This window comes from Parasteatoda tepidariorum, chromosome 6 (genome assembly GCF_043381705.1).
Source record: "Parasteatoda tepidariorum isolate YZ-2023 chromosome 6, CAS_Ptep_4.0, whole genome shotgun sequence".
NCBI lineage: Eukaryota > Metazoa > Arthropoda > Arachnida > Araneae > Theridiidae > Parasteatoda > Parasteatoda tepidariorum.
Genome location: NC_092209.1, coordinates 28,286,793 through 28,301,512, shown reverse-complemented (window position 1 = coordinate 28,301,512; position 14,720 = coordinate 28,286,793). Strand labels below are relative to the sequence as shown.

Genomic DNA, 14,720 nt, shown 5'->3' with positions numbered 1-14,720 from the left:
ATATATATATATTATATACAGAGGTGCCAAATGCTCCGGCAGCGTTTTCAATTCAAAATTCCACACTTTTTAAAAGATTTTACAATAATATTTAAAGTACAATATTGCCAATTATGTTTAGAAACTGATTTTAACAATAGCAACAGCATATATATATACACAGTGTGCTCCAAAGAAAACGGACCACCCTAAATAACTTTTGATCTAAGGGTCGGATCTTTACGTTTTTGGACTCTTAGAGTTAATGGTTCGAGGGGGTGACCTCAAAAGTGCTAATTAATTGGTGTAGACGATATTTTAAGTTACGAAATCAGACACAAAAACGCACTTTCTCTGAATAAACATGCTTTTTTTTAGACGGATGTTGATCTCTTACCCCCAAAATATGGGAGGCAGCCGCAATCTGGCAAATGTGATCCCCATAGTTTAGTCAGGAGAGCGATGCAAAGTTTGCACCCCTTAATGTTAATTTTATTTTTTGCTTATTTCGTCATATTTCGAGTACTTTTTAAGCGAATTGAAAAGATTTTTAGATATATTATAAATCTTGTTTCTGTTTACAAATAACGTTGCAAAAGATCTGTGGAGATCGAGTTTCACAAAATATTTTTGGAATATTTAATCTAAGACTATTCATTCGCAAAACTACTTTTTTTTCCACTACAAGTGTCGTAGCACAAAACGTTCCATATTTTCCTCACATTTGCTTAGTTTAGATCATTAACAAAGCAGTTGAAATGCTAAATATTCCAAATGGTTTTGGCATATTTAATTTAAAAGTCAAACTACCTGCTAAATGAAGCGAGGAATCATGCATATAAGAAGGTGTCCTCGATTTAAAGCCGTTGAAGCTAACTGGACGGCACATTTTGATCATGACATTTCAACCGTGCTTCGTTTTGGTGGGAAAAGGGAATTTGAAAAGGAGCCAGATATCTCGCCAAATTTCACTTTTTCTTTAGTAAAAACAAAAATGTTGAAAGCGGAAATTTCATCTTACTTGATTATTTATTTTAGAAGTCACTTGGTTGAAAAGTGTTCGGTCGATTCCTCATGATTTTGTTCAACTCTCTTTTGTAATTAGGGGAAACTTATATAATGTATTTCACATATTTTCGTTGTTAAAGTAAAGTTAATTTTGAAAATATGAAAAAAATTATTTAACGAAACTGTATTATCTATTGCCAATTTTCTGAATTTACAGAGAAGAACCGCTCGACATACCGCTTACAGAGAACTACCGCTCGACACAAACTTAAAAATAATGACATAAAATTTTTAAAAACTACGTTTTGTATATAGATTGAAAAGCAGAAACCAATTTCATTTTGTCAATATTGAAATGGGCTAGGGTAATGGCGTGCAGAAGTGTGGGAATGCTGTGGGCAAATTCATTGATTAAATTCCCCTGAAACGAGGCTGTAATGTAAACAGTAGAAGGAACAAAAGAAAAGCCAATTTAATGAAAAAAAAAACAGCTTGCATATTCTTAAAAATTAAAATGCATGTTTAAAATTCTGAATAATAAAATTTTATGATGGAAAATTTATTATTTAAAAAAAAAACGTGATGCTGTTTCTAATGACACCTGGACAAGACAATTTCGCAAGCACCTTTCGTTTGACAAGAGAGCACTGAAAGGAGGAAAGTACGTTTTAGCTCAGAACCCCGTGGATAGATGGCAGCACCACACATTCGGAAGGCAGTTTCCTCAATTTAGACATAGACCTGAAGGGGAAGGAAATGTTCTTCAAATCCCTGTACCCATGGTACTGCTCAGAAAACGGAACACATGACTTTCGTTTTAACAGATTGTACGAGCACGCATATCACATAAACGGTAAGTCTCAGTGGTGTCGAGGATTAACCCCCCCCCCCGGACAGGATTCTGATTTTCAACCCACTGGACTATCACGGACCAACAAAATTTTTTTTCTTAATTTTGTTTAAAACTTATAAATCATTTGAATTTAAAGGCTATACATTTTTCTTAATAAATTTGTTTGAAAATCATATTTTTATCATCATAAAATATTTTGCTTAGGCATATGATATTAATAGATTTAAAGTTTTAGTATACTTTAGTCGTTTATTAACACTAGAAAGACTGAAATTTAGTATATACCTATATTGCCCAAAAGCAGACAAAATGACTGGATTGCAAAAGAATAAATAATGTGTAAAGAAATTTTTTAAAATTAATTTTTAATATTTTTTATATTATTTACAGTTATATAACAAGTTATTAGTAAATATTAACAATAAAAAAATAATATGTTGTAAAAAAGTCAAAGAAATTGTGTCATTATATACATCATTGTTTTTCTAATTCAGATTAAAAGCCGTCAAAATGATTTCCTTAGGCAATCTAGTGTTAAATGCCATCCTTTTCGCTGGATATCTGGAGCCATTGACTCCTTTGTCACTCTTTTTACCTGTCACTACGAAGCATCACCATCGAAAGATGCAGGGAAATTTTAACTGACAATAATGAAAATTATTTTATCTTTTTCCTTATACTTGAAAAAAGTAGATTTTAAAACTTTAATTTTTTCTCATTATTTTCTTCTTAGTTAAGTGTCTGTCAGTTTGAGTTAGTCGAATAGTTTAGTAATTAAGGAAGTTTAGTAATTGGTATAAGTCTCCAGCTGAAACTCGAGCACTTTAACTGGTTAGAAAGTGACAGAAATTTTTATTCACTATAAAATTCTACTTGTAGCGGTCAGGAAACGCTTGATGCTTGTATTGTCATTTGTAATAAATACAATATTATTTTGTCAACAAAAAATCGAATATATTCTCAAATAAAAATTGAATTAAATGAATAAAAATTGTACTTAATAATAATATAATGAGCTAGAATGTATTTATTTTATGTTGAATTTATACTTATAATAGGACAAAAAACTAGTTCATATTTATTGTATGGTGAAATTGTGCTTGAAAGTTTAGGCTTATTACAATTAATATCTTTTCATCTTTTAAAATATTAAAAAAATAGCTTTCATAGATTTCACTTATCGAAATTGTTTTTTCAAGTATTTAATAAAAATTGTTAAGAAGATTCGAATTCAAATTTTTTATTTGTTTCGTTGATTTACAATTGAGTTTGCTTTATAAGTTGCTGTTTTCTAACATTTCTAAAATTTTTTTTCTAACATTATTCTTTTAAGATAAAATATAAATTTTTTTTTAATACTTTTAAGCCAGTTACGATTAAAGTAATTATTTTTTTGTATGATTTGTACTTGTACCTTTGTATTTATTCAGAGATGACAAGTAATTATTAACACAAATTTATCAGAATCTATAGCTCATGTTCTGGCAGTAGCTTTAAAAAAAAATTGATTTCATCGACGAATATCCTTTCAATATCCTTAAAATAGCACTCATTGCATGAAAATATTGCATCGATAAATGAAATCACTCTTAAAGATTTTTTAATTATATGGTAAGTTTATATTTATTAGAACTTCGTCAATTATAAATCTCATTTAACTACTTCTATGAAAATAATTTTTACTTTATTATTTGTCGATCAATCACGTTACCAAAGTTGTTTTCCCTTTACCAAACGTTATAGATTCCATTTTTTAAAAATTCATTTTGTTTAATTATATTTATATTTTTTAGAATTTTAAAGTATAAATTTTTTGCTTTGTTATTTAATTTATACAGTCTGTCTCTATTTAAGTACACTACACACAACACAATACTATACAATTAAAAAATACATTTTTGTAAATTTATGTTTTTTATATTCATATTTTTGCTAGATACAGAACCTTTGTAACGCTATATATTTTCGTCATAGATTTTACTACGTTGACTAATATTGAGTTAATTTTAAAACATTTGCATGAGGTTATGTTTAAAATTATGAGCATTATAAATATGTATGTTCCTCACGAATGTTCCGCACGAAATATTGGAACTTTAACTTTCATGAACCCCTTGGCCTACAACGGGCTGCTGTGGGAGTGCATCACGCTTTAAACATGTAAGAAGCGTTGTCTGTGATGTAAGGAAACATTGATTTGCAATGTTATTTAATTAATGGATCAGATAAAGTTGTCTATAACCAAGAAGGTACACAATTTTCTTAACTGTTTGTCACTTTTATGTGAATCTTGCTGCTTATATGCTTTAATCCGAATTCAAAATTCTCAGCTTTCCTACAAAGCAATGACCTGAACTTTATTTGAATAATAAGAGATACATTATTGTTTTTTTAACACTTAATCTCAAGTTTTTAACCAGAGTAGTGAAAATTGAACTTTAATGTGTCGATTAGAGTAATGTCTCCAAGAGTTGAGCCTTAACCAAGTGGCCAAAGTACTGTTGTCTTTTTAACTATGTTGAATATCAGAGTTTTTTAGTCAGAATATTAGATCGACTGATTAGAGTAAAGCTGTCATTTTTTTAAAGCAATATACAAATCCTTTAGGTACTATTACGCATAAAAGCAAAGTATATTTAAGCATGAAAATAGAGGATTAGTCCATTTCGTCTCAATTTCATAATAAAAATAAAAATGCTTTCTTACTTCAAATTATTAAACAATTTCAAAAGTTTAAAGCAAGCACCTAAAATATCAAAATCCGGAAAAAATTCTTTTAAATAATAAAACACTTCTTTAATATGATATTTATGACAGTTAGGCAGTAATTACTGATACCATTTTATCCGAATTATATAATGATAAAATTTCAAGCCATATTCATTATAAATAATGTTTAACGTTTCTATGCCCCATCTTAATATATTCCATGATAATAAATTCGATGCTTTAAATGTTTTTGAAATGTTTAATAACATGAAATCAATATTGATGCTTGAATGAGGATTTTAGTAAGCAAAATAAATCGCTTTTACTTCGGTTTACCGCAAAAGCGACATAATAATATTTTCACTTTAAAAATTAATATATAATATAAAAAGTTTAAATAAAATACCTAAGATATTGAATGGACGGAAAAATTTATCTCTTAAATAATAAAAACATGATTATAATATTTATAAATGTTAATAACAACAAACCAGTTTATTCGAATTAGTGAATGATCGAAGTTCATTCATTCTATGTTTTGATTAAATTTTCCATGCTCATTGTCACAAATTTCATGCTATGCTTTTGTATTTTTATGTTCCATATCAATAAATTCCAAGTTATTAAATTCGATTTTATATACGTTTATAAAAATTTCAATGACATAGAATCAAATGAATAATAAAATAGGGGCTTAAGTACGCCAAATATATCGCCATCACTGTGGCAAAACGCCAACGCGAATACAATTCATTACGTAGGCAGACTAATTTAACTTTTTTGAAAGAAAAGAAAAAAAAGAACTTTTCAAAGCCCGATTAAATTCCCTTAGGCAATCCAAACTGGCTGAACGAGTCCGCAGATCAGCCTCACCAGCGAACAATCTCAGAAAGCATATTGACGGCTAGTTGTTTAGAAGAACCAGTTCATAGTAGAAAGTTGCTTGTTTGCGATTATTGAAATTTTCTTCTGCATGATATCGTTTGGAGTATATTCAAGAGAAATTATTTAAATTTATTTCTATTTATTTAATAATACCGGTTCTGACTTTAAATTATATTTTTGCTAAAATTTTTTATTTTGAAATGTTTTGCTGGATTTATTACAGAAATATTATTTAAAATATATTGTGAAGCTGAAAAAAGTCCTTTTTGGAAATAATTTGCTGATAATCTTGCTGAAAACGATAATTTTAATATCTCTTTGTAGTTCATCAAAAGATAATTTTTAGAAAAATTAAAGTAAAGAAGATTTTAATATTATTTGCAGACGACTTTTTTGAGAAAACGATATATACTATTGGAATTTTAAAGTCCTTCATTTTAGCAGAACTTCTACTTTCATCGTTTATAAAAAGAGATTTATAGTACGAAGACATATTACTAATATTGAGATTCATATATTGAGAGCATTTTGTGTCGTTTTCAGCGTATAAACGGTGGCAAAATAATGCTTAGACCATAAAAGAGTGTTAAATTGTTGTTCGTAATGTATGGTTAAAATAAACTTGTGCCGGCTAAATAAATGTTTCAACATCTGGAAGAATGTTATATGTTTTACAAGAACAATCTGATATAGTACAAAATTATCAAAAAGAATCTCTTCAGTAACGATGTATTTATTTTTAAAAATGAAAACGGGGATTTGGAAGAAACTTTTAGTTACATTTATTTTATTAGGAAGTGCAGGTAAGCTCTGTTTTTATGTATTTTATTAACATTGTTTTTTAATCATGTTACTAATAATAGCTGCTAAATAATACATAGCTTAATGCTTCTATAAATCCATAAATAAATACTAAAAAGAGAATATTTTTCATCGTTTAAATGTTTTGTCTTAAAGAAAAGGAATTGCTTGTAATACATAACTTTGGAGTTACATTTTTCTCCAAATCGTTTTTCTTAATTCTTCAATCTACTACAGATATATTTGCATATTGCATTATAAGTTACATTTATAATGAGATTGCAAATTTAATTTTCACTTACATAAATTTGATATGAATTTTTTAAAAACTATTTTCATATTTACAACTAAAACCATTTCATTTTTTAGTTACAAAGAAACAACCCATCGTTAATGATAATTTAGGATTTGTCACCTGATACATTTCACATTTAACTACCAATAAATACTTATAATTTGATAATTCCTTTTTTTAACTGCCAAATTGGCTAAGTATTTATAATTCAATATTCCTCATTTACAAATGCGAAAGTAAATGTAGAATATATTTTATTCTACTCGTTTTTTTAAAAAAATATTTATGTTTATTTGTACTTTCACCTTTTTATTACAAAAAGGTTCAGCCCTTATATTACGGAGAATTTGATTGCTTTGTTTAGAAAAAATTAGATTGTTGATTTACGTTACGTAACACTTGAATTCTCGAACAATATTTTTAATAAAGCTCTATGAGCTTTATAATAAGCTAACAGGGAATAAGCTCTTTCCAAAAAAAATTTTAACTTTCCATTTATAACGTTATAAACATTCACACTTATAATAAAGTTTTTTTTGGTATTTATTATGTTTCGTAACATTCAAACAATCTAGTTTATGCAAAGGTAAATATATTCTTTTAATAATACGATTTTAATTTCAATTTTCTGTGTGATATGAAAAACATTCAATTATACTAAAGTAAAAATTTGTTTTCCCAAGAATTAGTTTTAAATGAAGGACATGTTTAAAATAACGGATGATTTTTAAATAACGGAATTCCACATCATTGTACATACTTTAGTGATAAAATCTAAACATATACATATTATATAAGCTTTTTAGGTTTTCAAAAATATTTAGTTTATACATATANTGGAATAATAAATGTATTGTACGCTATATCTATTTGTAGTATTGCACTATATATATATTGTGTAAAACTTATGTATCAAAACTTTATTCTATAAAAGATATCTTTAACTGATGCATTAAAAATGCTCAAACATGATAAGCTTTAATTTTTTCAAGGTATATTCCAAATAAAAAAGGAAATTTTTAAATTCGATATACTATTGAAAACTGTAGAAATCAAGTTAAGAAAACTAGTATGAAAATTAAATAATCAAACGCAACTTACAAACTTACCACAATCCTTACAAACTTAACTACCTTACAAACTTAAAAGAATCACACCAGCTACTAATTTCGTCATTAGTTGATATTACATTTCAGTAATATAAATTTTTTCAGACCTTAATTCAGATGATATATTTGATTTCAACATTCGACAGCTAAGTTTTTAACTATTTTTGAATCTTTTTGGCGAAAAGTGAGGTGAAAAACGTGATTCGCAGATTCTTTGCTTTGAAGTATGTAAGGTTATTTTAATTGAGTTTTTTTTAATTGATGGATTTTAAAGGTGCTACATGTAAAAAAAATATCACGATCACTTTTGTATTTATGTAATTAACATGGTAATTTTTGTCAATGAAAAAATAACTCGGCAATGTAGAATAAATTTTTTAACTGTAGAATAATTAAAATAGTAATATTTCATATAGGGTTTACGGTATATAGGAAATAAACATGGTAACCTTAGTCTTTTGAAAATCAACATGGCATGTAATGTATTTTAGAAAATTAAATCGCTAACTTCTATCTATGGAAAAATACCAGGATCTTTTTTGTCTATAGGAACTTCATGCGAATTAGCCATGAGTAATTATCATCGTCCTGCTGATGAGTTAATTATTATAATAAATTGTGTATAATTTAAAAATGTTATAACTGGAAACTTAGAATGTTTTTAAGATCATCAAGTTGCATGAAAGAATTATAGTTTTAATTTAATATTTTAAACGTTTTGGGAAAATTTTGCAATTTTTAACTATTTTGAGAACTATTTTTATTATTTTGAGAATGTAACATAGTTTTCCCCTTTACTTTATTATTTTTTACCTTTTATTTATTCTATTATTTTTTGTTATTTTCTGCCTCTGACATATCTGTCAGTATTTTTTAAAGATTAAAAAAGAATGACGAAAGCCAACGTTAGCTTAAAATAATGCTCTGTTCATATAATGAAAGTACTTACGAACTAATTTTTATTGTAAATGCATGTATTTTTTTTAATTAAAATAATTTATTTATTTATTTTATTAATTTTCCCACTTCCTTTAAAAATCAGTAAAATAATTTACAAAAAACAATTAAAAATATCACTATTTTGTTTAAAAAATTATACTGTAAAATGATTATTATGTGAATTACCAGATACAAAAGCTTAAATTAAAAGAAAGAAAAGAAGAATCGTTTTGAGCGCTTATTTGTTTTTAAATGTCATTCCTTTTTCAAAAATATATTTAATTATTAAAAAAGTACTTCTAGACTAAGTAATATATTTTATTACAGAAATGTAAATATTTTTAATAAATAACTTTTCAAAAGATTGTTTTAAAATAAAATATGCATCATACCGCTAACATTAAAATAGAAAATTTATTTTTTAAACTTTAACATTCATATTTAAAATGATCATATTACGCTATAGAGAGAATTTAATAAGAATTTTGAAATCAATAAAGAACGAAACGAAGTAATAAATCTTTTCAATTTCTTTTGACTTCCGATTATTCTTTACACTATGTGCAATGGAGCTATTACTTCCTACTTTGCGCTTGAATAACGTTTCGTTAGATACTAGACGATTCAGTTTTTTCAGAACTTAAGATTCCGAATCAGTGAAAACATGAATCCTATTTATTTTCAAACAAAAGGAACAAAATTCCATCTGATAGCAGTTCTTTTAGAACCGACACCTTTTATTCGTAACCAATCATCGCAGTTTTTATCATTTTAAATGTATATAATTAACCCAAAATGGATAAAATGTGCATAGATTTTGTATTATATCTGATGAGGTTTTCACACTTACTGATACTTTTCAAAGATAATAATAAAAAAGAAAGAGTTAGCCATTGTTTTATTAATCAACGCACATGTTTCCCTTCCACCTGTCGGATTCGTTGCCATTCGAGAATTTCTAAATCGTTTGGCATTTAAAATCTCGATTCTGTTTCTCGTTAGGATTTAGTTTTGGATTGGCTAGGCGTAATCTCCGCAGGTTTTTAGTAGAAGTTTACCTTGAAGCGAATGGAGTAGAACGGATTTTATTTTAAAGTATAATTGGGTTTTCTGTGAGAAATGCTGAATATTTTTATTTCCTATAAAATAGAGACGTAACACAAGTTTTTCCACAAAATAATATTTAGTTTAGAAAATGTAATTGCAAACAAGATTCTACTAATATAAGTGCAATTTACCTTATTTATAAAAAGTTTTCAGCAATTTAAAAATTTAATTTTATTTCAATTAACAATACGTATTTATTTCATGGAAAGGTAAAAAGAAGTCGGAATTCTCAGGTCCTGCAAATTTTTACGATGCTTTTTAAATTAGAAAAATTATTAATATGTACACCAATAGTTAATAAAATACCAATTAGGTTTTAATCCTAGATGCAGTTTCCAAAAATAGTCAAAATGTATTAATTCTTTTTAAGAGCTACAAAGTAGACACATTGTTTGTTTAAGATAAAGTGGCCAGAATAGGCAGCAAATATTTTAATAAATTCAATCTGAAAAGTCATTAAAATGCATACCAATGATAAATATTTTACACTTAGAAAAAGTATGGTTAAAGCTACAAGAATATCGAACAATTTACCGTATTTCTGGCTCTATGGGAACATCAAAAAGCTTGGAAATTTTTATCGAAGCTCATTGGTAATGATTTTGGAAAAGTTGATAATAAAATATCGTTTTCTAATCTGTGATAAAATTTGGTATATGTGATAAAAATTAGAAATTTCATTATGACTCCTTAGAGATAGTATGAAAGCCATTTATTTGGTTAAATTTATTTTTCAATTATGTATTTTGTAGGCATTGTGTGGTAATAGGAACTATAATTTTGAAAACTAGAATTTCCAGAAAACCGATGAGAAATAAGCTGAGGATAAATGGAAAGTTAAAAATGAACATATTTTTGTTTTTATTATACTTATTAGAGCTAAATTTTAGTCTAAATGCTGTTTAAATTAAGGCGTAGAAAAATGTATTTTATCAACAGAGATTGATTCAATCTAACTTTTCTAATTGTACCATTACTTTTATTTTGCATGCCTTGCTTCAAAACAGATTTTTTTTTAAATTTCACAGCTGATTTATTTCAACTCATTTTTTTATACATTGTTTTTTCTTGTCATTTACCTAATATAATAAATATATCTGATACTGCATATATCCATTATTTGCTGTATCTATCGCATAATATTTCATGAAATACTGCAACTATTACTAATTATATCAAAAAATGGCAGACCATATATATGGAATAATAAATGTATTGTACGCTATATCTATTTGTAGTATTGCACGTTTGGTGGCGTAAAAATTTTAAAAAATTCTCTGAGTCAAAAAAAAAAATATTTTTTAGAAGTAATACCATGTATAACCTAATATACTTGTTTCTTAAAAGTTTGCGATGATCGGTGAGAAGTTTTATTGCGTTTCACTAAGTGCAGAAATGATAAACAATAATGTAATTTATGCTCAAAGTATTACCATTTTGTTAAATTACATTTTTTAAAAATGAACTTTTTAAAAATATTAGTTTTATCATGAGTGCATTAATTTTTTTAAGAATTTGTATAAAATTTAAAGAAGTTATCGAGAATATCGCTAGGAAATATTTCCGAGGAGGGTTCTTAAACTATCAACCATACGCGTGTTTAATTTAACATATCCTATGAGCAAAACTTCAAACGTTAATTAGTTATTTTGTTCTTAGTTACCCATCGACCAAGTTACCGTTAGGTAAATACCCATCGACCTTTCGGCACGGTACCTTATTTATTTATTTAATTTTTTCTTCTATAAATTTAAATGTATTACCCCTGGTAGTCTTTTATATTGTTAACCAACCACCTGCAGTGATCAACTGTTTCGACTTTCAAATGCACCTAGTGGTGTGGTTTCTACTTCCACCATTTCTCAACATGTTTTTTCAAAATTTTCTCAAAATTTTAAATTTTTCAAAATTTTAAGATTTATTTCAAAGTTTTAAATAAGATATTTAAAATTTTAAATTTTTCAATATTTCTCAAAATTTTAAATTTTTTTTCTGTAAATTTAAATGTATTACCTCTGGTAGTCCTTTATATTGTTAACCAGCCACCTACAGTGATCAACTATTTCGACTTTCAAATACAGCTAGTGGTGTGGTTTCTACTTCTGTCATTTTTTAAAATGTTTAACGCCCTGCCTCAGCTTGAATAAAGAGATAGAAAATGTAGAGAGTAAAAAAAAGGTTATTACTAAGAACATATGACAAACTTTCAATAGTCCTTTTTATCAGCACTTTGATACAGAACTTTTAGTTCTCATATTTTAAAATTAGTTTAAAAAATTACATTTAACATTCTAATAATTTATGGGTATGGAATACAACATGGAACACCGGTGCTTTGTTTTCTGCGTTAAAAGTAAAATCTTCGAAACACGGCTCACTTCCAAATAATAACTTTCCAAAACTTATTTAGATCTAAGAGAAACAGTTGTTTATCCGTGAAATTTCATTAATGTATAAAATCAACTATTGATAAAATTTTGAATATAAATGAAAAAAAATTCAGACTACATTTTTTTGGATTTTGTATTTTAGTACAAATATAATTCCGATAATCTTACAGAATTTTTTACTAAATATTAAACTTTTTTTATAATTAAAAATTCCGAATTATAATTTTACTTGTAATTAGAGCATCAGAATAAGATATATGATAGGGACAACGGTGTCCCATCTGAGACAAAGGGTTAAAGCTGCACGAAAAAAAAATTTCTGAAATGATTTAACACTACCCTGCCACTATGATTTTTAAACTAATATTCCGGTTTCTTCTACATTTGGCTCAAAAACTACCAGCAAGAACTTTCCGAATAATTATAAATTATTATTTTAATATTATTTTTCACTGCAATTAAACAGTGGATGCATTTATAAATTAAACACATAAAGATTTAAATATCAAATTTTATCAACGAAAATGTAGAGCATTTTTTGTTTCTTAACACAAATAATATTTAAATCATCAGCAATTGTTGCGCAAATTTCAAATTACATTTGCGAAAGTAAAACAGAACAGCACTACTGAATTGAATATTCAATAATGATTGTCCAATCAACAACATAAGTGATTCTCATGGTAAACATTACCTCTCGGTCAAGATGTTTCTTTCTTACGTTGAATATCTTTCCTGCCAGACAATTACTTAAGTTTCCATTTTATTAACAGACAAGAACACTACAATTGGTAAACATACTTAAAAAAACATGTTAAGTACTTGTTTAAGCCGTGTTTTATTGAAGTCCCAATTTTCGTGAAAAAAGACTGACACGCGTTGATTGCATAAATAAAAAAGACTTATAAGTTTTGGCGCTTTTTAGTTTTGCTCTAATTACTGCGTCTTTGTTTTTAATGCTCTCTTTGTAATTTAGTGCGATTGAAAAATGTTTAGTTTTGTTTCATTGATTTGTTATTGTTTCTGTTTCGAAACTTCTTTTTTTTATGAAATAAATGACTTTGATGAGTTATATTGAAATTTTGCAATACGTATTATGATGATACATTGGGAAAACTTAATCGTTTTAAATTTGAAAAAAGTGCTATTTTCGCATTTCGGTGAGTTTGGTTTTGGTTTCAGTTTTAAAACTAGCACAGTGTGCTGTAAAAATATTAGTTATTTATGTTTAAATTTTTTTCGCTTTCAATTAATTGTCCAATTGTTTTCTATATTCAAACTAAAACAATATCACACCTGATGATTCTAGAACTTTTTTTTCTTCGTGTTTTCAGCCTGTAACGACTGTTTATTTTGTTCCAGAGAAATAAACATTTTATAAGTCGTATTTTTTAATTTTTATGTTTCGAAACCAGTTGTTTAAGAGGTCCTTTTAGGTCGAGAAATTGCCGATCTCTCAACAAAAATTTATTTAGGGTATACTATTTTTTATTTTTCACTATTTAAAATTATGATATTTTGGCCTCTAATATGATATAAATGGATCACACAATATCATATAATAGAATATATGTTTTACCATAAAAAAATTTACATTTAAAGGCCCACTGAGAAAAAAGTATGGTAAAAACTATTAGAATATGGTAAAACAGGGTGCGTAGCCAAATTGTTCAACAAAAAATAAGCACTTTTCAAGCACTCAAAAAATATTTTTAAGCACTTTAAAAAAATATCATAATTAGGCGAGGTTGCAAAGTTTTTGATAATTGACGGTTTTATCTTGTTTTAACCGTCATGTCGAAAAAAAACCTTTCTGCATTGTTTTTGACAATTGTCAAAAATCATGAAATTTTGAACCATGTAAAACGAATGGCGTTCTCATACCTTACGGACTGACAATACGCCGAAATGGATTGATTGCGTTTGAATTAATTGTGAAAACGTTGAATAGAACAATGTGAACTGAGTCTTTTTGCATAATTCCTTAGCGAAAATCAACATGGTAAAGGAAAAAACTCATTTTGAAAAAAGGAAAATTAAGCACTTTTTAAAAACACCCAATGAAATAAGCACCTTTAAGGGCTTTTAAAAAACGCTACGCACCCTGTAAAATTTACCGTGTTTTTGGCTGTATGGGAGCACCAGAAAGCTCAATAGTTTTTACCGAATCACTTTGGTAAAATTAACAATAAAATACGGTTTTGCAATATGTGATAAAAATTTTTAATGTGATAATTTTTTCATGATTCCTTAAACTATGGCATAAAAACCATTTATGGGGTTAAATTAATTTTTCAGTAACTATAATTTTGATAACTAATAATTTTTGGTAAACTGTTACCATATGAACCGAAAAAATACAAATTTAATTGTTTCAATACCATGCATTTTGATTTCATTAAACAGAATTACAGTTTTTTTTCAAACTAGAAATGTCATTATCATACTGAACGGTAATTTTACCAAATTTTTTTCCCCTTGCAGAAAAATTAAAAGGATATATAATTATACCATTAAATCTAATAGCTTAGGTGGGAAAAAGAAAATAATTTATCTTTTCAAAATACTAATGTGTTAGCGTATTCAGGAATAATTGAATTGAGCAATACATGATTCATTGCCCATATTGTTTAAAATATATGTTT

General features: G+C 26.9%; 1 protein-coding gene across 2 annotated transcripts in view; it reads left to right on the top strand.

Annotated features, from left to right (window-relative positions):
* Window positions 1–5,390: 5,390 nt before the first annotated feature.
* Window positions 5,391–14,720, top strand: part of LOC107447719 (uncharacterized) — a gene marked incomplete at its 3' end in the record, with an annotated part of 85,215 nt that continues 75,885 nt past the window's right edge. For both annotated transcript variants that reach the window (XM_071182141.1, XM_071182140.1), the window contains 1 exon segment: window positions 5,391–6,237. In XM_071182141.1, the coding sequence (XP_071038242.1) occupies window positions 6,162–6,237 (76 nt within the window).